The 26,136-nt window shown below is 46.1% G+C and overlaps 1 protein-coding gene across 1 annotated transcript in view; it reads right to left on the reverse strand.

Moving 5' to 3' along the window:
- LOC142750513 (patatin-like phospholipase domain-containing protein 6) overlaps positions 1 to 25,813 on the reverse strand; it is an 84,967-nt gene extending 59,154 nt beyond the window's left edge. Inside the window, exons 1-9 of the mRNA XM_075859516.1 lie at positions 25,652 to 25,813; positions 25,272 to 25,598; positions 20,619 to 20,691; positions 20,462 to 20,535; positions 18,751 to 18,870; positions 16,971 to 17,603; positions 16,584 to 16,806; positions 16,386 to 16,484; positions 15,879 to 16,104 (exon numbers count right to left, since the gene is read on the reverse strand). Of these exons, the coding sequence (XP_075715631.1) occupies positions 15,879 to 16,104; positions 16,386 to 16,484; positions 16,584 to 16,806; positions 16,971 to 17,603; positions 18,751 to 18,870; positions 20,462 to 20,535; positions 20,619 to 20,691; positions 25,272 to 25,598; positions 25,652 to 25,813 (1,937 nt within the window). The remainder of the gene's footprint in view (positions 1 to 15,878; positions 16,105 to 16,385; positions 16,485 to 16,583; positions 16,807 to 16,970; positions 17,604 to 18,750; positions 18,871 to 20,461; positions 20,536 to 20,618; positions 20,692 to 25,271; positions 25,599 to 25,651) is intronic.
- Positions 25,814 to 26,136: the final 323 nt, after the last annotated feature.

Raw genomic sequence — 26,136 nt, forward strand, 5'->3', positions numbered from 1 at the left:
GGGGGCGTTTTCACTACAGATTTTTGCCAAGGTTTTTTTTTCAGTTTTTTTGTATAAGTGGGAGAAAATCCTTTTACTGTAATTTTTTACCCAAAACTTTGGGTTAGAAACGCAGCAAAAATCTGCAGCTAAAACGCCACTTGTGAACATATCCTTACAGGAATTCCCCCACATTTTAAAAATATCGGTTAAAGTAGCAGCATTCCGCTGCGGAAAAAAAGCTAAATTTCCTGTGTTTTTGACTGCAGAAAATGGTGCGGATTTTGCTGCGTTTTTCACAATATTGGGGACTGTGACATCTCCTCTGAAGAACGCAACAATTCAGTCCACTTTCCGCAGCAGGAATTGACACGCTGCAGTCCAAAATACGCACCTCAGGTAAATTTCTGGTCTGAATATTTACGCAGAGTGTGGATGAGATTTGTTTAAATTTCCCCCACTTTGCTGCTACTGCATTCTGCTGCGTATTTTCCGTCCGCAATTCCAGACGGAAAATACGCAGCAGTTCTGCTACGTGTGGGCGATATACTGCTATATCTGTGTTTACACGTTGAGAATTCTACACCTAAATCCTGACAGAATCCACCGACAATTCATGTGAATGGTCTCCAATCATACACTATGGAAAAAATCTGCGCAGATTAAAGAACGGATTTCAAGATCTGCAGCTTGTTGAATTTTTACTGCGGACTCCGTACTTTAAAGCTGCGGATCAGCTCCAAACAAATCCGATGCAGAAATCCTAAACTTCAGCCGTGGATTTCCATTGTGGATTTCACAAAAAATCCTGACTGTGTGAACATAGCCTAAGGGCATGACCACACGTGGCGGATTTTCACTGAAATTCCGCTGCGGACACTCCGCAGCGTTAATCCGCAGCGGAGCCGTTTGTCCATTGACTTACACTTTAATTTAGCAGTGTTCGTTTAGACGAGGCGTAAAATTCCGCTGCGGAGCATAGGCTGCGGAGCGGAATTTGGTGTCCGCAGCATGCTCTGTCTGTTGCGGAGCAGTGGCGGACTCATGGCGGAATTTCTCCATTGACTTCAATGGAGATTCAAAGTTCCGCAATGAAGTCCGCAGCTGTCATGCACATGTCATGTGTGCTGCGGATACGTCTTGCTTTTTTAACTTGACATTTCTTCATTCTGGCTGGACCTATGTATTTCTAGGTCTACAGCCAGACTGAGGAAGTCAATGGGGCTCCCGTAATGACGGGAGCGTTGCTAGGAGACGTCAGTAAATAGTCACTGTCCAGGGTGCTGAAAGAGTTAAGCGATCGGCAGTAACTGTTTCTGCACCCGGGACAGTGACTACCGATCCCAATATACATGTATCTGTAAAAAAAAATGAAGTTCGTACTTACCGAGAACTCCCTGCTTCTGTCTCCAGTCCGGCCTCCCAGGATGACGTTTGAGTCTAAGTGACGGCTGCAGCCAATCACAGGCCAAGCACAGGCTGCAGCGGTCACATGGACTGGCGCGTCATCCAGGGAGGTCGGGCTGGATGCCGAAAGAGGGACGCGTCACCAAGACAACGGCCGGTAAGTATGAAATTCTTTTACTTTCACTAGGGAAAGTGCTGTCCCTTCTCTCTATCCTGCACTGATAGGGAGAAGGGAAGCACTTTTCCCGCAGTCCGCAGCAGCTAGTCCGCATCAATTTTCTGCACATTTTGTGCAGATCCGCAGCCGTAATCCGCAACCCGGATTAGGTGCGGCATTGATGCGGACAGTTGCGGAGGAAATCCGCCACGTGTGGTCATGCCCTTACGCTTAATTGTAATGGATAGAGAAGCCCCAGGATGATAGAAGAAGCTAAAATACTAACATACAATATGGAACTAAACAGAAAAGTCCCATAGCTGCAGACGATCATGTAGTTTTGCGCTGGATTATGAGAATTTCTGTACTATCGAATGCCGGATTACAGGAGTTTTACTGTACTATATTCTAATTAAACTATTGCGAATATAATAATATAAAACAGAATAACCCCGAAGTAAATAAGCATGAAGTTTTAAGACTATACAGTGCGTAGAACATTATTTCTGCAGAGCATTACACCTTTACATATAGAAAGCCTTGCATTGCTGCAGAGCATTACACCTATACATATAGAAAGCCTTGCATTGCTGCAGAGCAATTACATTTACTATACATGCTTTACTTTACTAGCTCAGTATAAAATGGAATATATTAAAACAGGCACAAAAACGCATAAGTAGACACCTGCAGACTATTCCACCCCCAACAATAGCTCCCATTCACATAATGACACTTTTCACCTCTGTCCTCACTTGCTCGACCTTCTTTTGACTTTCTTATAAAGTATCAGCAACTATTAGTGACATCATAGGCAGCGCTGGGCAGGGATCTGAGCTATAAATGGGTGGCATTGTAAACACCAGCTCTGTTTACTCCACCCATATGGGAGGGCATGTGCCAGCTGTCTAGTAAATACTAAGAGCAGCAGAATCTCATTCATTAAAGGGACACTCAACCTGAATTCTCCAATTTGCTGTGTGGTTATATTGCATGCTATTGTTCTCTGTTATCAGCCATTTCATATTGGACATGGATTCAATGACTAATTGCCGTATTTTTCAAAGGGTTTATTGAAATAAAATCTAGATAAGTGCCCAATATAACTATTTTATCGCACATAGCTCCAGTTCGGAGTGCTTATCATTCATGTGTATGAGTGATATCTGCATCTTATAACGCTGCGTTCTTAGAGAATGTGGACTTTAGGATTAGTGGCCCTTTATAAAGGGATCGAGCTGTACTACAGCGCATGAGTGACTCCATAGGGGATAGAAGTACATACGTTGTTTACTAGTGTAGTATGTAGATAACATTGTGCCCTTTACTCCACATACCGCTCCAGCCGCCTGGGATAGGTTTATTTTTAGTAACATTTGCTGATCCGTACCCCCCCCCCCCTCCCGTATAATTCTCCACACTTGTGTTTGCATTATGTATATACTAGTACTAATAGTAATTATTAGTAACCTCTATAAATTAATGACTGCTTCTTAAAATTCCCTAGAGAGGGTCTGTCACTAGTTTAGTAATGTCCCATCTCCCAGCTAATCTGATAGGCGCTGTCACACTGATAACGATAGTTAAAATTGTGTCCCAAAATGTTTATTTTAAAAGTTATGAGATTATTATTAAATATGCAAATGAGGCTATATTAGCCAGAGGGGCGGTAACCCTGCTCTCTCTGTGGGAGGTGTCTTTGTTGCCTGTATGACGCTGTCCAATCAGCATCACACAGCTTCTCCCCTTCCCTGCACACCATGATCTCAGATTCTATCGCGAGATCATGCTGTACTTTTGGTCGCATCTCCTTCAACACATCGCCTCGGCGCTTTTTTTTTCATAGGGAGTCTGTGCTCACATTTTGCCTCCCCTAATGCGAATACCACTATATAGGGGAGGATGATAGTTTTTCAAACATACCTATGTCAAACCATCGGAAACAAAAAAAAGTGCTTTTATTCCTTCGGGCGCTGTAGGCAAATGAGCATTGAAGAGTCCTGCATTCTAAGCAGGAACCACAGAGTGCAGGACACTTCCAGGATTGCAGGACTCTTCAGTGCTCATTTGCATAAAGCACCGGGGAGAATAAAACCACTTTTAAGGCGATGGGCCGACTTGGGCAACATAAAGTATGTTCGAAAAACTATCATCCTTCTCTATATAGCAGTATTAGCATTGTGGGAAGGCGAAAATGTAATGACAGACTCCCTTTAAATCAAAGAAGACTTTTTAGGGTGAGCTCACGCACAACAAAAAATTATGCAGTGGTACCGGCGCTAAAAATCCACGTGTTACAGGCAGATTTACGTGCAGATGTAACCGCAGTTTTCTCTTTTTGATAGTAAACGCTAAGGCTGGGTTTACACGACCTATTTTCAGGCGTAAACGAGGCGTATTATGCCTCGTTTTATGCCTGAAAATAGGTCTACAATACGTCGGCAAACATCTGCCCATTCATTTGAATGGGTTTGCCGACGTACTGTGCAGACGACCTGTAATTTACGCGTCGTCGTTTGACAGCTGTCAAACGACGACGCGTAAATTGACTGCCTCGGCAAAGAAGTGCAGGGCACTTCTTTGCAACGTAATTTGAGCCGTTCTTCATTGAACTCAATGAAGAGCAACTCAAGATATACGAGCGTCACAGATGCCTCGTATATTACGAGGAGGAGCATTTACGGCTGAAACGACGCAGCTGTTTTCTTCTGAAAACAGTCTGTCATTTCAGCCGTAAATGCCTGCTATCGTGTGAACATACCCTAAAAGCTGCAGCATTTCTGCAAAGGATAGTAAAAGCCGTGGCCTTTCAAATTCGCAGCATGCCTAGAATCCGCTACAGATTTTTTACACTCTGAGTGAATGAGGTTTCTTAAAGAGACTCTGTCACCACATTATAAGTGCCCTGTCTCCTATATAAGGAGATCGGCGCTGTAATGTAGGTGACAGTAATGCTTTTTATTTTAAAAAACGATCTTTTTTCACAAAGTTAGGAGCGATTTAAGTTTAGGCTAATGAGCTTTCTTAATGCCCAAGTGGGCGTACTTTTACTTTCGACCAAGTGGGCGTTGTACAGAGGAGTGCATGACGCTGACCAAAGTAAAAGTACGCCCACTTGGGCATTAAGAAAGCTCATTAGCATAAACTTAAATCGCTCCTAACTTTTTTTAAATAAAAAGCATTACTGTCACCTACATTACAGCACCCATCTCCTTATATAGAAGACCGGGCACTTATAATGTGGTGACAGAGTCTCTTTAACTAGACCCAGCACAGCTGTAACAGTGACAATAGTCACTATAAGGGTTGGAACACACGGCATAAACACTGCAGATTTTCCACAACGGATTGATTGCGGAAAATCTGCAGCGTATTACAGTAGCAGCAGTGTAGGTGAAACTTCAACAAATCTCATCCCCACACAACGGAAAAAGCCGATGAAAAAAACGCACGTAAATTGACCTGCGGTGCGGTTTCTTCAGCCACAGCATGACAATTAATGCTGTGGAATCGCTGCTCTGGTGTCGCCGGTTTTCCCCATTGAATTCAACGGGGTGCTTAAACCCGCAACAAAGTTGTATGAATTGCGACATTTGCAGCGGAATCGCAGTGATTAATAAAAATAATAATAATAATAAAAGTTAAAAATAAATAAATACACATATATAATACCATAAAAACCCTAGCCCTGACCCAATTACCCTAAAACACACATGTAATATGTCGAAATTTATGGTAGACAGACAATGACAATCACAAATTTAAAAAAAAGTGCATTTTAGGGTAACTTTATTACCAGAAAAACAAGAGAAACTAAAAAGTAAAAACGCATTTTTTTTAAACTAGAAGCTTAAAAATTCTAAAAAAAAATAAAAAAATGTAAAAATGCTAAAATTAGCATTCACATGACCGAGTGCAACCCAGTGGCGTTTTTCATGTCAGAGTTGCACCCTTGTGGGACCCGTTGTCACGGATCCCCATAGACTTGAGTCTATTGAGGGATCTGGGAAAACTGAAGAAAATAGGACATGTCCTATTTGTCCACGGACCCTTCACACGGTCCGTTAACGACGGTGTGAACGGCCCATTGAAATACATGCAGCCGTGTGATGGCCGTGTTTTTAACGGCCATCACACGGACGTATACTACAGTCGTGTGAATAAGCCCTTAAAAAAATAAGAAAAGAAACCTGCATTAATCACGAAAAAAAAAATTATAATTAAAAAAATAGAAAAAAAATCACATCGCTAGCCCCACAAATAAAAAAAAATATGTATAGCCCTTTAACATGTGCTAAAAATGGCTAAAATGCCTGGTCATTATACCGTACTTTGCATCGAAATTCCGCAAAAATTCCACAACAAATACGCGATAAGTGTACATAGCCTTATCGCTTCTCTCTACCCAGTCTTCTGCAGCTCATTATTATCAAGCAGCTCTACTTTGGAAACATTTGCCATATTAGAAAAATGTCGATCATCAGATACCAGATTAAAAGGAACATCACTGTATATATATATATGTATGTGTTGAGTGAAGAAAATATGGGGCTCAAAAATGATATAGAATCCATGTGGTGTCTCTATAGCAGACAGTATAGACGTACGTATGTCAGCAAACACTAATACGCGGTCTCCGAGGCAGGACAGGCCCAGAATTTTAGGGCAGACTGTACTCCAAAGTAACGGCACCAGGGGCGTAGCTAAAGGCTCATGGGCCCCGATGCAAAGGTTCTTCTTGGGCCCTGACCCCCAAACTTCTCAGGGCCGATGGCCCGCACCTTTCAGCTGTATAGCTGGGTCTCCTACGTGATCCAACAATGCAGCACTAGCAGTCAGGGGCGTCACTAAGGACGTAAAACATCAGGGGGAATAGCCCCAATACATATGTGCCCCCCCCCCCAAAAAAAAATGTACGTGTGTGTATGAATATGTGCATATATATATTATATATATGTAAAGGATCTGCCAGGCACTGCTTCGGGGTTAACTCCCAGAATTAATCAGTCAACACCTGAGTGTACATCCCTGAGACAGACACCAGCTTCCTCCACTCAGGCTGGCAGGCTTAGGAGTGGGAGAGCCTATCGCAACCTGGCCAGACTCAGCTAGCTCCCGCCCTCGGTCTATTTAAGCCTGCTCTTCCTGTCCATCTGTGCTTGTGAATTCTTTCCTTGAGGTTTCCTGGCCCAGCTACAGCTCCTGCTACTTTTTGATCCTGCTCCATACAGACCCCGGCTTACCGACTACTCTTCTGCTTTTCGCTTTGTACCTCGCACTCTCCTGGCTTGACTCGGCTCGTTCACTACTCTGTTGCTCACGGTGTTTCCGCGAGCAACTGCCCATTTCCCTTGCTTGTATTCCCTTGTTTGTTTGTCGTGTTTGTCATGCACTTACTGAGCGCAGGGACCGCCGCCCAGTTGTACCCCGTCGCCTAGGGCGGGTCGTTGCAAGTAGGCAGGGACAGAGTGGCGGGTAGATTAGGGCTCACTTGTCCGTTTCCCTACCCCCCCCCACCATTACAAATTCACAAGCCGTATACCTAGTCTACCCTGGTCCCTGACACCATTATGGAACCCCGTGAAACCCTGGCTCAGCAAATGCAGGGTCTCTCCCTACAGGTCCAGGCCCTGGCTCAGAGGGTCAACCAGCCTGATGCTACCTTGGTAGTTCCCCTCACCGCACCCCTTGAACCCCACCTCAAGTTGCCCGACCGGTTCTCAGGTGACCGGAGGGCTTTTCTCTCCTTTCGGGAGAGTTGTAGGCTTTACTTTCGCTTAAAGCCTCACTCCTCAGGTTCTGAGAGCCAGCGGGTGGGTATAATTATGTCCCGGCTCCAGGAAGGGCCCCAAGAGTGGGCCTTCTCCTTGGCTCCTGGCGCCCCTGAACTTTCCTCCGTTGATTGTTTCTTTTCTGCCCTCGGACTTATTTATGACGAGACTGACAGAACTGCCTTTGCCGAGAGTCAGCTGGTGACCTTACGTCAGGGTAAGAGACCTGTTGAGGAGTATTGCTCTGACTTTAGGAAGTGGTGCGTAGCTTCTCGGTGGAATGACCCTGCCTTAAGGTGCCAGTTTAGGTTGGGTCTGTCGAATGCCCTGAAAGACCTGCTAGTTAGTTATCCCTCTTCTGACTCCTTAGACCAGGTTATGGCTTTAGTGGTACGACTTGACCGACGTCTCAGGGAACGACAACGTGAACGTTTATGTGTTTTTTCCTCCGACTCCCCCATGATGCCTCCCGAAGTCCCGTTGCTTCGTTTCTCCCCTAAAGACTCAGAAATACCTATGCAACTCGGGGCCTCCGTGTCCCCTCAACAACGTAGAGAATTCCGCAGGAAGAATGGTCTCTGCTTCTACTGTGGGGATGTCAAGCATCAAGTAAACAACTGTCCCAAGCGTAAGAATGCTGTCAGAGAGCGTCTAAGTGATCATCGGGGAGGTCACTTGGGCGCACAGGTATTTCCCGTAAATATGAAACGTACTAAGATATTGCTTCCCTTTCAGGTCTCTTTTGGTGGTAGGTCTGCTACCGGCAGTGCCTTCGTGGATTCAGGGTCCTCTACTAATATCATGTCTGTGGAATTTGCTATGTCTCTCGCTATGCCTCTGATTGATTTGCCTAAACCTGTTCCGGTAGTGGGTATCGACTCCACTCCTCTTGCTAATGGTTATTTTACACAGCATACCCCTGTTTTTGAACTCCTTGTTGGCTCCATGCATTTGGAGCAATGCTCTGTACTATTGATGCAGGGATTATCGTACGATTTGGTTCTAGGTCTTCCCTGGTTGCAGTTGCATAATCCTACGTTTGACTGGAATACTGGGGAGCTAACCAAATGGGGTAATGAATGTTGTACGTCATGTTTTTCTGTTAATTCTATTTCTCCCCCTAAGGAGGTGAATACGCTACCCGAGTTTGTTCAGGACTTCGCTGATGTTTTCTCTAAAGAGGCCTCCGAAGTATTACCGCCTCATAGAGAATACGATTGCGCTATCGAATTGGTACCAGGAGCTAAGCTTCCTAAGGGTAGGATATTTAACCTTTCTTGTCCCGAACGTGAAGCCATGAGGGAGTATATCCAGGAATCCCTGGCCAAGGGTTACATTCGTCCCTCTTCTTCTCCGGTAGGTGCTGGCTTCTTCTTCGTAGGGAAGAAGGATGGGGGTCTTAGGCCATGCATTGACTACCGTGGCCTGAATAAGGTCACGGTAAGGAACCAGTATCCCCTTCCTTTGATTCCTGATCTCTTTAATCAGGTTCAGGGGGCCCAATGGTTCTCTAAATTGGACCTACGGGGGGCATATAACCTTATTCGCATCAAAGAGGGGGATGAGTGGAAGACTGCGTTTAACACGCCCGAAGGCCATTTCGAATACCTCGTCATGCCCTTTGGGTTGTGCAATGCCCCTGCGGTCTTCCAGAACTTCATAAATGAGATTTTGAGAAATTACCTGGGGATATTTCTTGTAGTGTACCTTGATGACATATTGGTGTTTTCCAGGGACTGGTCCTCCCACATAGAGCATGTCAGGAAAGTGCTCCAGGTCCTTCGAGAAAACAAACTGTTTGCCAAAATCGAAAAATGTGTATTTGGGGTACAGGAGATACCATTTTTAGGTCAAATCCTCACTCCTCATGATTTCCGCATGGACCCTGCCAAGGTTCAGGCTGTGGCTGAATGGGTCCAACCTGCCTCCCTGAAAGCGCTACAGTGTTTTTTGGGGTTCGCTAACTATTACAGGAGATTTATTGCTAACTTCTCGGTCGTCGCTAAGCCTCTTACGGACCTCACTCGCAAGGGTGCTGATGTCCTCCATTGGCCCCCTGAGGCCGTCCAGGCTTTTGAGACCCTCAAGAAGTGCTTTATCTCGGCCCCCGTGCTGGTTCAGCCCAACCAAAGGGAGCCATTTATTGTGGAGGTTGACGCGTCCGAGGTGGGAGTGGGGGCCGTCTTGTCCCAGGGTACCAGCTCCCTCACCCATCTCCGCCCCTGTGCTTACTTTTCTAGGAAGTTTTCGCCCACGGAGTGTAACTATGATATTGGCAACCGCGAACTTTTAGCCATTAAATGGGCATTTGAAGAGTGGCGCCACTTCCTGGAGGGGGCTAGGCACCAGGTAACGGTCCTTACCGACCACAAGAATCTGGTTTTCCTAGAATCTGCCCGGAGGCTAAACCCGAGACAAGCTCGATGGGCGTTGTTTTTTACCAGATTCAATTTTTTGGTTACCTATAGGGCCGGGTCTAAAAATATTAAGGCGGATGCACTGTCGCGTAGCTTCATGGCCAGCCCTCCTTCGGAGGAAGATCCTGTTTGTATTTTGCCTCCAGGTATAGTCATTTCCTCTATCGAGTCCGATTTAGTCTCTGAAATTGCTGCTGATCAAGGTTCAGCTCCTGGGAACCTTCCTGAGAACAAGCTGTTTGTTCCCCTGCAATTCCGGCTAAGGGTACTTAGGGAAAATCACGACTCCGCACTATCTGGCCATCCAGGCATCCTGGGTACCAAACACCTCATTACCAGAAATTATTGGTGGCCTGGTTTGCCTAAAGACGTTAAGGCCTACGTCGCCGCCTGTGAGGTTTGTGCCAGGTCCAAGACTCCCAGGTCCCGACCAGCGGGCTTACTGCGTTCGTTGCCCATTCCCCAGAGACCTTGGACACATATCTCCATGGATTTTATCACCGATTTGCCTCCATCCCAAGGCAAGTCGGTGGTGTGGGTGGTGGTAGACCGCTTCAGTAAAATGTGCCACTTTGTGCCCCTCAAGAAACTACCCAACGCCAAGACGTTGGCTACCTTGTTTATCAAACACATCCTGCGTCTCCATGGGGTCCCCGTCAATATTGTTTCTGACAGAGGGGTACAATTTGTTTCATTGTTTTGGAGAGCCTTCTGTAATAAGTTGGGGATTGATCTGTCCTTCTCCTCTGCTTTCCATCCTGAAACCAATGGCCAAACGGAGAGGACTAATCAGTCTCTAGAACAATACTTAAGATGTTTTGTCTCTGACTGTCAATTTGATTGGGTTTCTTTCATTCCCCTCGCCGAATTTTCCCTTAATAACCGGGTCAGTAACTCGTCAGGGGTCTCTCCCTTTTTCTGTAATTTTGGGTTTAATCCACGGTTCTCCTCCGTTTCACCTGGTTGTTCCAACAATCCCGAGGTGGAGGTCGTTCATCGGGATCTGTGCACAGTCTGGGCCCAGGTTCAGAAGAACCTAGAGGCGTCCCAGAGCATACAGAAGGCTCAGGCCGATAGAAGACGTTCTGCTAACCCCCTGTTTGTGGTCGGGGATCTGGTGTGGTTGTCATCCAGGAACTTGCGTCTCAAGGTTCCGTCCAAAAAGTTTGCTCCCCGGTTTATTGGGCCGTATAAGGTCATTGAGGTCCTCAGTCCTGTCTCTTTCCGGCTGGAGTTACCCCCGTCTTTTCGTATACACAACGTGTTTCATGCCTCCCTCCTGAAACGCTGCTCCCCGTCCTTGGCCCCCTCGAGGAAACCTCCTGTTCCCGTCCTCACCCCTGAGGGGGTGGAATTTGAGGTGGCCAGGATCGTGGACAGCAAGATGGTCCAAGGCTCACTCCAGTACCTGGTCCATTGGAGAGGATACGGGCCCGAGGAGAGGACTTGGGTACCCGCCCGGGATGTTCACGCTGGGGTATTGGTCAGGAGGTTCCACCTGCGTTTCCCCAGTAAGCCAGGTCCACTTAGAAAGGGTCCGGTGGCCCCTCATAAAAGGGGGGGTACTGTAAAGGATCTGCCAGGCACTGCTTCGGGGTTAACTCCCAGAATTAATCAGTCAACACCTGAGTGTACATCCCTGAGACAGACACCAGCTTCCTCCACTCAGGCTGGCAGGCTTAGGAGTGGGAGAGCCTATCGCAACCTGGCCAGACTCAGCTAGCTCCCGCCCTCGGTCTATTTAAGCCTGCTCTTCCTGTCCATCTGTGCTTGTGAATTCTTTCCTTGAGGTTTCCTGGCCCAGCTACAGCTCCTGCTACTTTTTGATCCTGCTCCATACAGACCCCGGCTTACCGACTACTCTTCTGCTTTTCGCTTTGTACCTCGCACTCTCCTGGCTTGACTCGGCTCGTTCACTACTCTGTTGCTCACGGTGTTTCCGCGAGCAACTGCCCATTTCCCTTGCTTGTATTCCCTTGTTTGTTTGTCGTGTTTGTCATGCACTTACTGAGCGCAGGGACCGCCGCCCAGTTGTACCCCGTCGCCTAGGGCGGGTCGTTGCAAGTAGGCAGGGACAGAGTGGCGGGTAGATTAGGGCTCACTTGTCCGTTTCCCTACCCCCCCCACCATTACAATATATATATATATATATATATATCTATCTATATGAGACAGCATATCTATAGCACCACGACCCTAAAGCTATGGATAAGATTAGATACATTGTCTTAGCAGACAGTAGCACACATTATAGGATTAGATACAGTGGCTCAGCAGACAGTATCACACATGATAGGATTAGACACAGTGGCTCAGCAGACAGTATCACACATGATTGGATTAGTTATAGGGCCCAGCTCGTTGACATTGCAGCTCCAGCGCTGGACCCAGGAAAGGTAAGAATAATAATTATTTTCCTTTTTGACGTGATCCTAATTATTTTTGTGTGTTTGTTTTTTTACAAGTTCGGTGGTTGGACTACTTCAGATTCGAGGACTCCTTTGATAACTGTGTTTTATTTTATTCTTAATAAAATGGATAACGAGGGTTGTGTGGAATTTTTATTTCAATAAAATATTTTATCTGTGTCTTTGTATTTGCTTAAACGTTATAACTACCGCCCTAGTAATTGTCGCTGGCTGATTCACAACGCTCATTACTAAGGGGGGGACTTAATGTTAGACATGAAGAGGTTAACACTAATACCCATTATTACCCTGGTACCCAGCGCCACCAGGAAGAGCCGGGTATGATCTAGTACCCGACCATCTGTAGTGACAGAGGGGCACTGGGGCGGCCGCAGTCTGGTATTATTAGGCTGGGAAAGCCCAAAAACTGTGACCCTTCCCACCCTGGTAATGCTAGGCGGCTGCTGCTGCTGCTATGTTGTATCTGGCTGGTTATAAAAATGGGGGAACCCCACATCGTGCTGTCCAATTATTTATTTTAAAAAATGACGTGGGGTCCCCCACATTTTTCATAACCAGCCAGATACAACACAGCAGCAGCATGCTAGCATTATTAGGGTGGGAAGGGCCACTGTTTTTGGCCTTTTCCAGCCTAATAATACCAGCCTGCGGTCACCCCAGTGCCCGACCATCACTACAGATGGTCGGGTACTGGATCGCACCCGGCTCTTCCTGGCACCCCTAGTGACGGTGGGTACCGGGGTAATAATGGGGATTAGTGGTAGCCTTTTCACCGGCTAACACTAAGCCCCACCTTAGTAATGGACGCTGTCAATCTGTCAGTGCCATTAGTAAATAGGCAGCGATAAAGTTAAAAAAAAATACAGACATAGAAAAAATAGATTTCTTAAAATAAAACACCCCCACACAACCCTCATTAACCATTTTATTGAGAATAAAAAAGCCACCATCGAAGTAGTCCTCGAATCCGACATAGTCCAACGACCGAACCTGTAAAAAAAAACACAAAAAAAAACATTAGTAAGCGCCTGTTCACATCACCGCTGACCTTCAGTTGATGGGTTCTGTCGGGTTAACCCCTCAACAGAAAGCCAAACTGAAACCTAAGCTTCAGTTTCCCTCACCATTGAGAGGGAAACGTTGCTAAAGAATTCCGTTTGTCACCGTTGTGACAGGGTTCCGTTGTTTTGCATTGTCGACTGTGCTATTGATTCCGCCAAAACAACGGGACCCGTTCACAACGGTGACAAACGGAAACCATTAGTAAAGTTTCCATCACCTTTGAGATCAATGGTGATGCAAACGGAATCTAAGATTTCCGTTTGCCTTTACGTTGAGGGGTTAACCAGACGGAACCCCTCAACGGAAGGGCAGCGGTGACGTGAACAGGGCCCATGTGCATGTGTGATACGGTTTGTTGGACCCTGTATCGAAGCCTAATGTAGGCTTAGATACAGGGTGCAGCAGACAGTATTCTTATGCAGTATAAGCTGGGGCCCTGTATCTAAGCCTAACACACGGTAGGCTTTAAAGGTTGTCCAGTCCCTAAACATTGATGGCCTATTTTCAATATCGGCCATCAATAGCCTATTGGTTTGGGGTTAGACACCCGGGACTCCCGCCAATCAGCTGTTTTGAAGGGGCTGCAGCCGCTCGTACGAGTGCTTCTTCCCCTTCATTTCCCTCACTTGCTCACACTGTGAATCGCTGACACGTCCATGTCGGCGATTCAGTGTGAGAATGTGACCGTAATGAAGGGGAAGTAGCACTCGTACGAGCGGCTGCAACCCCTTCAAAACAGCTGATTGGCGGGGGTCCCGGGAGTCTGACCCCAACCCATCAGCAAGACACTAAAATTCAATTTACCTCCTCTTCGGCCGCAGGTCCTCACTCCATCAAGTGTCAGGAATCTGTGCGCAGCACATAGCATTGTGACGTTATGCGCTGCGCATAGGGCTGTAACGTCAGAACCTCTGATGCGCTCCAGGAAGAGGAGGGTAAGTACTGTCAGTTAATTTATTACATAGGCCCCAGTTACTATAGTAACTTTTCACTGATGTGGTGTGGGGGCTGCGGGCCCCCGTGGATTCTGGGCCCGGTCGCAATTGCGACTACTGCGACCCCTATAGCTACGCCACTGAACGGCACTACCTTAGCTCGATTTCATCTATATTTATATGAAGCAGTAGAACATTTTTAAACACTACAAGCAGATATTAGGCTCAATGTTTGCGGAGTACGTTCATCATATGCACCAAGTGTATCCATAGAGCCCCAGTGACTTTTTTTTTTTTTGCAAGACCTCTCTAGATGGAATAGTGTAGCCTACTATGCTATTCCATACCAAAAATTCTATATACTAGTCCTTCTCAATGAATTAGAATATAATCAAAAATATCATTTTATTTCAGTAATTCAATTCAAAAAGTGAAACTCATATTATATAGAGTACACAGTTTGATCGATTTCCAGCCTTTTTTTCTTTTAATGTTGAGGATATAAAAAAGGACACACCTCTCCACACACCCAGTCTTTAGAAAGAACTCAGGATCAGAATTAGTTATCTTTCATTCATATATACACCTTGTGTGTATAGACACGGTTACGGCACAGGGTGTGGACCCACTAGGCCGTACCGCGTAGCGGGATAGCAGCTGGCCAACTAGGTACAAAACAATGTCTATAGTCCAGAACGGGTACCTGAGGCAATGCAGACAGTAGCGGTGACACAACTTGACTTTCACTATAGATGGCACAGTACATGCAGTGGAAGACACGACTTGACTTTCACTGTAGATGGCACAGAGGCACGGTAGCATGGGATACAGGGTACAGGGTACAGGCAGCAGGAACAGGTAACACTGGGAACTGGAAAACACTAGGAGACCATTTGCAAGACAAACTTTAGGTATACAACAACGCTCAGGCAAGGGTCAAGTGGGCAGAGCCCCTTTTATATGCGCTAATAACTGATTAATGACAGCTGGACGCATACTGGCCCTTTAAGGCCGTGCGCGCGCCGTGCGGGAAACAGTCCCGCAACCCGGAAGTGAGTGCCGGCGTCTCCCTGGATGGAGATGCCGCCGAAAACACAGATGTCCATGGCCGGGGCCGTCAGAGGGTATGTCTGAACGACGGCCCTCGGCCATAGATGTTACAGACACACACCCGCATTTATTTATTATATCATTTTTTTTGCGCCGCCTTAGTGAAAAGCCACCCCACACCATAAATCTATATTTGTAGTCATATATATCCTATATACAAGAGATACCAAGGAAGTTTACTGAAGGGGGGGGACGACGACGACTAGGGGGGGTGCTGTCATAGGTTCATGAAAAACCGATTACCGGTAAGTAATCCATCTTTTACCCTTTCACCTATGACAGTACCCCTGGAGATGTAAAATAGAACCCCAGTTTTAGGGTGGGACCACAGCTTGTAGAACTTTCCTACCAAACGCTAAGTCAGAGACTGAATGCAACTGTAGTCTATAATGTTTAATAAAAGGTGTAGGGTGAGCTCCATGTAGCCACCATGCAAATCTGGGCTAGAGATGTGTTGGCTCTTTCAGCCCAAGAAGTAGATACAGCTCTGGTGGAATGAGCTCCAAAGAAATCTGGGGGATTAGTGTTCTGGCCCACATAGGCTAATTGTATGGCCTGTTTAATCCACCGTGCTATTGTTGGTCTGCTAGCTGCTGAACCTCTATTTGGACCCTGGAACTGAATAAGGAGATTCTCTGAAGACCTCGAGTCCTTTGTGACCTCCAGGTAGTGGACTAAGCATCTCCTTACGTCTAAAAACATTAAATTCCTGTTCTCTTGGATTTTTCAGGGAGTCACAAAAGGAGGGAAGAATAATTTCTTGGTCTTGATGAAAAGGGGAAATTACCTTTGGCAAAAAACCTGGTAAGGTCTTCATAATTACTCTATCGTCCAATACTAAAGTGTAAGGGGGAAAGGCTGAGAGGGCCTGAATTTCACTTACTCTTCGGGCGGTGGTAACCGCTAGTAAAAACTTCATTTTTAGAGTGAGAAACTTAAGGGACAGTGGGTCCAAAGGATGAACCAATCAAAGCAGTAAGGACTAAGTTTAAGTCGCAAGGTGGGACTGAAGACCTTATTTGGGGTCTTATCCTGGAGGCCACAATCAGGAACCTTCTAATCCAGGGGAGTTCTGCTAATCTGGAATCATAGAAGGAGTTTAGGGCAGAAATCTGTACCTTTAGCGTACTGGGCTTGAGGTTTTTTGTCTAGCCCTGCCTGGAGAATGTCTAAAATTAGGGGAATATCTGGATCTGCTAATGGATCTATATCAATTCCTGTAAAGGTAAGAAAAGCTTTCCAGACCCTTAAATATATTTTAGAGGTAACCTGTTTCCTACTTGACAGTAAAGTAGAGATGACAGTTTCAGAGATACCTCTTTTCCTGAGGATTACTCGCTCAGCCTCCATGCTGTAAGATGCAGCCTGGAGATGTCTGGATGAACTACTGGGTCCTGGCACAGGAGATCTAGTCTGTCTGGAAGGATCCATGGTTGGGTTACGGACAACTTCCTCAGCCAGGTGAACCACGGCCTCTTTGGCCAAAATGGAGCAATCAGGATTACCGAGGCTTTGTCTTCTCTGATCTTTTTTAAAACTCTTGGAAGTAGACAGAGGAGGGAAAGGCATAAACCTGTTCCGGGCTCCAACTCTGGGAGAGAGCATCTACCGCTTCTGGATATTCCCTGGGATCTAGGGAAAAGAATCTGAGCACCTTCTTGTTCTCCCTGGTAGCGAACAGGTCTATGGAAGGATTCCCTCACCTGGCCACAATCACCTGGAAGACGTCCTGATTCAGGGACCACTCCGACTGCAGCAATTGCCTTCTGCTCAAGAAGTCTGCTACCTGATTGTCCCTTCTCCTTAGATGGACAGCTGAAAGGAACGATAGATGCAGCTCGGCTAGGGAAAAGATGTCTGTAGCTAACTTCATCAGAAGCCTTGATCTTGTACCTCCCTGATGGTTTATGTATGCTACTGTAGTCGTGTTGTCTGAAAGAACCTTTACCCTTCTTCCCGAAAGTATAGGAATTGTGTTTTTTATTGCCTGAAGTACTGCCTCTAGCTCCCTGTAGTTGGAAGATCTTATGGAGGTTTGAGGATCCCACTGACCCTGAAGGCAGAAGGATTCCCAATGGGCTCCCCACCCTCAAGGACTGGCATCTGTTGTAATGTTCAGGGTTGGGGACATTTCCCATGAAACACCCTTCCTGAGGTTCTCTACATTCATCCACCACCTGAGCGAGAGTCTGGCTACCGAGGAAAGGAGCAGGGAGTGATCTAGTGAGCGCTTGCTCTTGTCCCACTTTTCTAATATGTCCCCCTGCAGAGGTCTGGACCTGAACATTATGGCCGGGATACAGGAGGTCAAAAGGCCTAGGACCGACATAGCCCTTCTGAAGGAAGTCAAATGATACAAAAATAGGACTGAGACCCTTTCTATCAAAGGCTGGATATTTCCCTGAGCGAGAAAAGACATCTGTTTGGAGGAGTCTAGAAAGATCCCCCCAAAAAAATGCATCTTTTGGATGGGGTTAAGTTTGATTTGTTTATGTTTATATTCCAACCCAGATCTATCAAAGTCGATTGTACTGACTGTAGATGGAGTGTCAAAGTCTGGGCGGTGTCTGCCCCGATCAAAAAGTCATCTAGGTAGGGAATGATCAGAATGTCCTTTGTTCGTATATATGATGTCATTTCTGATAGAAGCTAGGTAAAGACTCTCGGTTCCTGAGAGATGCCAAATGGGAGCGCCCTCTATTGGAGGTGGATTAGGGAGTCGTTCAAAACTACTGCCACCCTCAGATACTACTGGTGAGTGATGCCAACAGGGACATGGTAATAAGCATCCTCCAGATCTATTGATGCCATCATACAATCCCTGAAAAGATTTACTGTAGAGAGGATACGCTCCATCCAAAAAAATTTGTAAATCAGAAAGGAGTTTAGCTGCTTTAAATTTATTATGACCCTGAATCGGCCCTCCTGTTTCTTTACCACAAAAAGGGGGGGGGGGGGAATAGTAGCCTTTCCCTATCTTTGGTCTCGGGACTGGTACCAGAACCCCCTTCCTGATAAGAGAAACAACCTCTGACTCCAGGGCCTGCTGTTTCTCGGAATCCTTCTACCTCTTTGTGGGGAGGAATCTGTCTGGAGCAGGGGACATAAATTCTAGCGTGTACCCGGTCTTTATGATATCTAGAACCCATTTGTTTGAGTAGATCCTTTCCCATTCTTTTTTTTTTTTAATTCTGTTTTTATTTATCAAAGGTGCTTGACAGAGAAATAGAACATTTCAGGACTCGGTGATATACAGTTGTTACATAGGAGCACAAATGAAAATTATACAGACATAGAGAATTCAAAGAAAGAGAGTGAACAGGAAAGGGGAAGGGAAGAGGGAAGAGGAAGAAGGGTATAGAGGGGGGACTTATCCTCAGCATCCACCCCATAAGCAGACGTCTCTTAGGAGGAATACGTAAAGTCAGTTGCACACTATTGGGACAGCAGAGCGATATACTCCGAAGAATTCTCATAGCTTACCCAGGTTGACCACACTCGCATAAACTTATCATGAGTGTCCCGCAAGGAAGCCGTAAGTTCCTCCATACGTTTCACTTCCTGGATCTTCTGAAACCAAAGGTGCACCGTGGGGGGCTCGACCTGTTTCCACATAGCATGTATGCAAGCACGTGCCGTGTTGATCAGATGTCGTACTATTGACTTCTTGTATGTGGAGATCGGGATGTCACACAGATGAAGCAGGAAGAAGCCCAGGGATCTGGGCAACGTATAGTCAGTAAACCTAGAGGCTACACTCCAAACCGTATCACAGAAAGTTGTTAATCGCCGACAATCCCAAAAGGTATGTAAAAGATCACCGACCCCCACCCCGCATCTCCAACATAAAGGAGACACCTCAGGGTAAAATTTGTGAAGTCTGGAAGGGACCCTGTACCATCTCGTCAGAATCTTATATCTCGCTTCCTGAATTCTACTTGATATGGAAGACTGGTAAGTCATGGTATACAGTCGAGTACGCACATCCGCTGTAATACTTAAGTCAAGGACCGTCGCCTATTTAGCCAAGTAGGATAAATGTGAGTCTGCCGTTGGGGAGTTTATGAAATTATATGTTACCGAAAGGGCGTGACTGACAGGGCCCGACATCGTGCATAGCATTTCAAATGCTGTAAATTCACATGAAAATTCGAAATGCAGGGGCGAGAGATAATAGAAAGTGACGGATTTGGGAGGCCTGTCAGAGTCTGTTAATTGATATGTCGTCTTCCAACTGTCATTACGGATATAATGGCGGGCCTGCGTCTCCCTAGCTAGACGTTTGTGAGAGAATGGTCTAGATTCACAACCCAGCTGAAAAGAGGGATTGCCTAATACTGGGTATAGTGGTGACGGTGACGGGGAGATACGGAAATGTTTGAATGCAAGCGTCGCAACTCGCAGGGTGGGACCGATAAGAGAGTGAGATCTCGCCGATGGTGGGATCTGATCCAACAACCATGGGGCCGCCGTTATGGAAACAGGTGGATTTATGTCCTCTTATGTTTTGATTTTTAAAGTCGCATTGTAGGGGGAATTTATATGCATGACGCCTCCCATGGTTGGTGAGGACCCGGGTCCCACTGCCTTTTTAGGCATAGGACCATATCCCTGCCTCCCCTGGAACGCCTCATGAATTCCCCCCGTATACATTTTGTCTTAAAAATTCTAATTATGCAGCAATTTAATTAATTAATAAATATTGACGGAGGAATTAATTCAATTTCTCTGGTTTAAATCATCAATTTTTGTCTTATGGAGACACACCACTGATTATCTATTATTTATACAGGGATTAAATATAATACCTTGTGTATGTAGATTAACAATAAAAATATGTATGTATTGTTTTTTCTCACATATTTTTTTGTGTTGGAATAGAAATAATAATCAATATACTCTGGAAGAAACATATACATATGTTTGCAATAGCCTGGATTTTTTGCATTGAATATTGTACCCTAATTATAGAACCAATAAATGAATGGACATATCCACATAAAGCTGGACACTATAAATACAACGTACTTGGCTGTACTTGCTAAACGGCTCTGAGGAAATCCCGATCAGGGATGAAACGCATCAGCTGATCAAATCAAGCTCGGCAGGTAGTGACGTCAAACCTTGCCTTGTAAATCTCTGGCTGTGCTGGAGACACACAATGGAAAATATTATCGTACGATTTGGAACTTACCTTCCTGGCGGCGTATGCTCTCGTCTCTTGGATCCTATGCCTCTTTGGGTGTGCCGTGGAGTGATCTTGTACATCTGAGAAAAAAGTAAGAGTTACTTGAAATGATAGCAAATTTAAAGGCATAAAAGAGTATATTGCCATATGAGCCGGAACTTACCTTGTGAGAATCCTCTGGGCCTCTTGCTGAATTTGCTGTTCCTCCACGTGGTCTCCTGGTGCTCTCTGGATGACTAGAGGTAAAAAAAAATCAATATATGCAATAGAAGTTGGAATTGCCGTATAAAAACAACTGGTAAAACGGCCTCTTGAAATAACGTTAGGGATCGGGGGGATCTATATTGACCTTATTGGTCTATGAACAGACTGTTGTTTACCCCTGATCCCTATAGAAACAGGCTCCAATATTTAAAAGGGAAGAGCTAAATAAACACGCCGCAAATTAATTTTTTCCATACATCGTGGCTATGTTCTTACGACAGGAACTATTATGTAAAGGAAAATCTTCCTCACAATCTCATTATCAACCCCTTTGAATAGGAACTTTCGCCAGCTTGAGGATAAGAATATATATATATATATATATATGTGTGGAAACCGCAAGTGTGAACACAACCCAGCGGTTTTCTCTTGTTTATGCAACTGACCTTGTTAGGGGTATAAATATATATACATAAATGTTATCTATTTTGTAAGTGATTGAACCAGTGTATAGGAGGTAGTTTCCATTTGAACGTAATTTTGTTTCCTGGCCAGGAGATTTTTTTAAATATCTGTGTCCATTTCCCCTTTCCCCGTTTTCATATATTTAAAAAATTATTTGGAGTTCAATAAAGCATTTTTTATACTTTTCTAATAACCCAAGAGTGCCTTGTTATGTTTCTGAAACATGTTTTCTTTTCTTTTGTCATACATATTGCTTCTTTCAGAAATGGCACCGTGTGATATATATATTACATTTTTTGGGAATTTCTATTAGGTATGGTTTCAAAAACCAAATTTAGTTTTTATATTGTTCCAACTTGACCCATGGTTTGGAACCGCCATGCCTACACCAATCTATGATGCGCATCAAGTGTGCCGAATGGTAGTATTGATAAATATCAGGCAAGCCCAAACCACCGTCAAACCTCGGGCGGGTCAGAGTCGTTTGTGCAATGCGTGAGGGTTTGTTTGACCAAATAAACTTAAGCATTAGGGAAGAGAGGGAGGTAAAGACGCGGTATGTAGATAGGGAGTGCCTAAAAGAAGTACAACATCCGTGGCAACACATTCATCTTGAATATGGCGCAACACCCAAACCAAGTGAAGGTCCCTTTAGACTATCTTTCAAGATCTCCCTTTAGTGTTCATAATATATGGGGATAGTTACATGCATAAAGGTGTGAGGGCCAATTCGCAAGCCAAATGCCTAGATATTTAATGGAACTAGCCGCCCAATTGAAGGGGAAGGAATCCGCCAAGGCTGCCACTAATTGGGGCGAGAGGGAGACATTGAGAGCTTCTGACTTTTGGAAGTTTATTTTAAAGTTGGACAGCGCTGCAAACGACCGAAATTCAGCCATCAGGTTCGGTACCGAGATGCGGGGCCGTGAAAGGAAAAAGAGTAAGTCATCCGCGTATGCTGCGACTTTGTGAGTCGTATCCCCCACCTGGACACCCGCAACATCTTGGTTAGCTCAAACATGACTTAAGAAGGGTTCCAAACATAGCGTGAAAATCAAAGAAGAGAGCAGGCAGCCCTGGCGGGTTCCGTTAGGAATGGGGAAGCAGGAACAGTGGTGACCGTTGGCCTTCACCGATGCCGAAGGGGAGGAGTATAGACTCAAAATCCAACTGAGCATACCCTGGCCCAGACCTATATAAGATAAAGTCTCCTGGAGAAACGACCAATCAATCCGGTCAAACGCTTTCTCGGCATCGGTGGATAGCAAAAACGCTGGAACCGAGGAGGCGGTAATGTGCTCAATGAGATTGACGGCTCGAATGGTATTATCCCTGGACTCTCTTGAAGGGAGAAAGCCTGTCTGGTCCAAATTAATTATTTTCGATAAAAATGGAGTGATTCGTGTAGCTGATATCTTTGAGAAAAGTTTTAAGTCTAAATTTAGAAGGAAATGGGGCAGTAATTACTGCATTGGGAGGGGTCCTTATCTTCCTTAGGGATTACTGTAATGTGGGCTCTTAATGTGTCTATAGGCAGCGATCTACGGTCTGGAATGGAATTAAAGGCCGCCAAAAGAGGACTAGTAAGGAGGGGAGTAAGTTTTTTATAATAGGCCAGCGAAAAACCATCAGGGCCTGGGGCCTTACCAGAAGGGGGTGCTTTGAGAGCTTCAAGAAATTCATCTGCCGTGATCGGGGCGTCTAGTGTTGTTACCGCCTCCTGTGGAATCTGGCTTAATCCCGAAGATTGAATGTATGATCTGATGGCGTCACATCTAGTATCGGGGAGAGGAAAGCCCTCAGTATCCCGTAGGTTGTATAACTTTAAATAGTAGGAATGAAAGGTTTCTGCAATTTGTCCCGGCGAGTGTACCTTGGTGTGGTAATGCAAGGGACATATGTGCGCGTCCTCCGCGCTCGTAAAGCACATGCTTACGTGCGACTCGGCTTGTTGCCAAATTCATAGTAGTGTGTACGGCATTTAGTGAGAGAGGCTTTGGCAGCTGAGAGTGTCCGAGTACGTAATTTATCCCGTAACCTTATTAGTTCCGCTCCTGAACCCGGGTCTAATAGCCTTTTGTGTGTGAGTTCCAGGGCGTGTATTTTCCCCACTAGTTCTGTAAATACTGCAGCGCGTTCCTTTTTGAGTCTGGAGCCAATCCGTATGAGAACTCCTCTCATAACACATTTATGTGTTTCCCAAACTGAAAGAGGATTAGAGTCTGCCGTAGCGTTGGTGTCCAAATAGATTCGGAGTTCAGATGTCACTTCCTCCAAGACCGCAGAATCTTGAAGCAATGAGTCGTTTAAACGCCACTGCCACGGAGTCGAGTGTAAGGAGGGGAGGGCCAGGGTTTGGTGGTGCACACCTGATGTAACTACACAAGGGCATCCCTGTGGATACTTTTTCATATAAATACCAGGGTTAGAGTTATCATGGCATGGTCCGAAAACAATATACAATCTATAGAATGCCGAAGCAGAAGGTAGTCTAAACGTGAGTACATATTGTGCAAGTGTGAAAAAAATGTATAGTCCCTATCATTTGGGTGTATTATGCGCCAGGGATCTACTAATTGATGGGAGTGGAGCGAACGCTGTAGGCGACGAGTGAAAGGTCTAGAGACGGCAGGCTGGCCCGATGTGGTGTCCAGTCTGGGGTCTAAGGGCATATTAAAATCTCCTCCCATAACCAACGTGCCGTCCGCAAATTCGTCTAGTACATTAAGGGCCTCTTCTAGTAGTTTCAGTTGACCCGAGTTAGGGAGGTATATGTTTGCAAAAATCATGGCGCAGTCTGCGATCTTACCTTTTACGAACAAGTATCGTCCGGCGTCATCTGTGTGACACCCCAAACACTTCCAAGTTACAGAGTTCGCCACAAGGATGAATACGCCTTTGGTTTTAGAGTCCGGAGAGAAACTGTGGTATACATCTGGGACTCTTGAGTTGCGGAGTGACGGGAGCTGGTCCGAGCGGAAATGCGTCTCCTGTAAGAAGACTACTTGAGCCCTTTTTTTAAAAGAAGACGTAGCAGTGAAGACCTCTTTTCTGGTATATTGAGACCCTGTGCATTTAGAGAGGTAATAGTTAAGTTAGACATGATGCAGCCGGTGCTATGACCCTGAGGATAAGGTGGAGTAGCGGGGGGGGAGGGGGGAGGGGAACAGACAAGAGGACAGGAGGCGAAAAAGGTACAGGGAGGTGGAAAGAGTAGAGCGAAAAAGAAGAGAGCCCAAAGGCTCCGAGGGACTACTGTGATTTGCACAACCCAAAAACAGGAAGAGTAAAGCCACAGGTCAATAAATGGAGTCGTAGAAAGGCACAGCAACATAAGATGTCCGGAGCATGCGGACAACACACTGCAGAAATGATATTAGGCAATAACATATTGACAGCCAAAAACCATAGACCGTCATAGAACCCAAGTGGAGAGAGAACACACACCGCCTCCCTTATGCAGTAACGTAAAGAACATGGCCTCCATCTCCCACAAGTCCAACAGTCTCATCAGTTCTCAAAGACCCTGTGGACAGGGGGGAAAGCCATTTTTGCGGACAGCACCATGGGTCATACGGTGAAACCGACCTCCAGGCCTATAACAACGAACACGGTCAACTTTCAACTCTGCTTACGGAAACCAAATGGTAGCTGGTAAAAAAGGCCAGTCAGTCCCATCAAACATCGTTCCCACTTCGAGGACTACAAGCTGGGCGCCTGGATCCCTCATCTCGCAGCTCTGGCCGTCGCAAAAGTGTCACCAGTTCTCTTCTGGGTGGTAGTGGAGGAGGAAGGTAGGGTCCAATCCGGGACCGGGACCCTCTCGGACTCCAGGAATCGGAAGGCCTCCGGGAGATCTAATGGAGTTTTACACGGCAGAGGTTTGGCCAGCCTTCCGTAGGATTATATGAAAAGGGTGACCCCAACGATATGAGGCACCCGCCCGCTTGGTGGCTTCCAATAGAGGTTTAACATTACGCTCCATATAGAGTGTTAGTCGAGACACATCTAGCAGAATCAGGACATCAGCCCCGTAGTAGGGAACCGAGCCGTGGTCCCATGCATTACGCAAAATGTCCTCCTTTTGTCTGTAGAAATGGACTCTACATATCACATCTCTGGGGCGGTCCCTGACTCTGGGGCCCACCGTGCGGTACACCCTGTCCAATTCCAACGGTGTCCCAGGTGCACGGTTCAACAGCTTATTAGAGATGGTGGACACCACCGCTTGCAACTCCTCTGGGGGCACTGATTCAGGGATCCCCCGTAACTTAAGATTGTTGCGCCTGCCTCGGATTTTAATATCATCCACATGAAAGGCAAAATCCTTCAGACGCATGGCCTGATTACTCACGGTTGTGGACAGCGTTGTCACATCTGAGGCTAAGGACCGGTTGTTGTTCTCTATTTGGGTGACTCGTTCATCCAGCGAGCGTACAGACTGGGATACCTCTAGCAGTGCTTTGGCCTGTTTCTACTCCGTGACATGTGCGCTGCCATGTCGGCTCGCGTGGGGAGAGCTCTCACCATCTCCCAGGGTCCAGCGAGGGTACGGTCCATCAGTGTGCCCAGCTCTGGTACCCCCATGGAGGACCCAGCAGACAAGGGTGAGGTCGACTGAAGAGCTGGCGGAAAGTCCTGCGACAGCTCCGTCAGGACGCACGTGGCCGGAGCAGTGGAGGACGCCATGACACTTGCAGGCGAGCGGCCGTCGGACTACTGCTGCAGAGATGGCGCTGGCTGCCGTAAACGAACCAGGGATGGTTCACGGGAGGCTCTGGGTGTGCTGGGCTTGGATTTGCCCCTTGGCATGACTTCTCGGGCAGGTAAGAGGTGGGTTATCGACTTGATACACTGATGTGTCCGAAGCTCCGTAGTAATGCTGCCTCACGCCGCCATGCCCAAGCCACGCCACACCCCCCCCTTTCTCATTCTTGATGGTGATCTTTATTCTTGGGACCGCTCTGAGGCCTAAACAAGAACCCCTGTTCTTATTAGGGAATTTAGAGGAT

The sequence above is a fragment of the Rhinoderma darwinii genome, chromosome 3 (genome assembly GCF_050947455.1).
Source record: "Rhinoderma darwinii isolate aRhiDar2 chromosome 3, aRhiDar2.hap1, whole genome shotgun sequence".
NCBI classification, from domain to species: domain Eukaryota; kingdom Metazoa; phylum Chordata; class Amphibia; order Anura; family Rhinodermatidae; genus Rhinoderma; species Rhinoderma darwinii.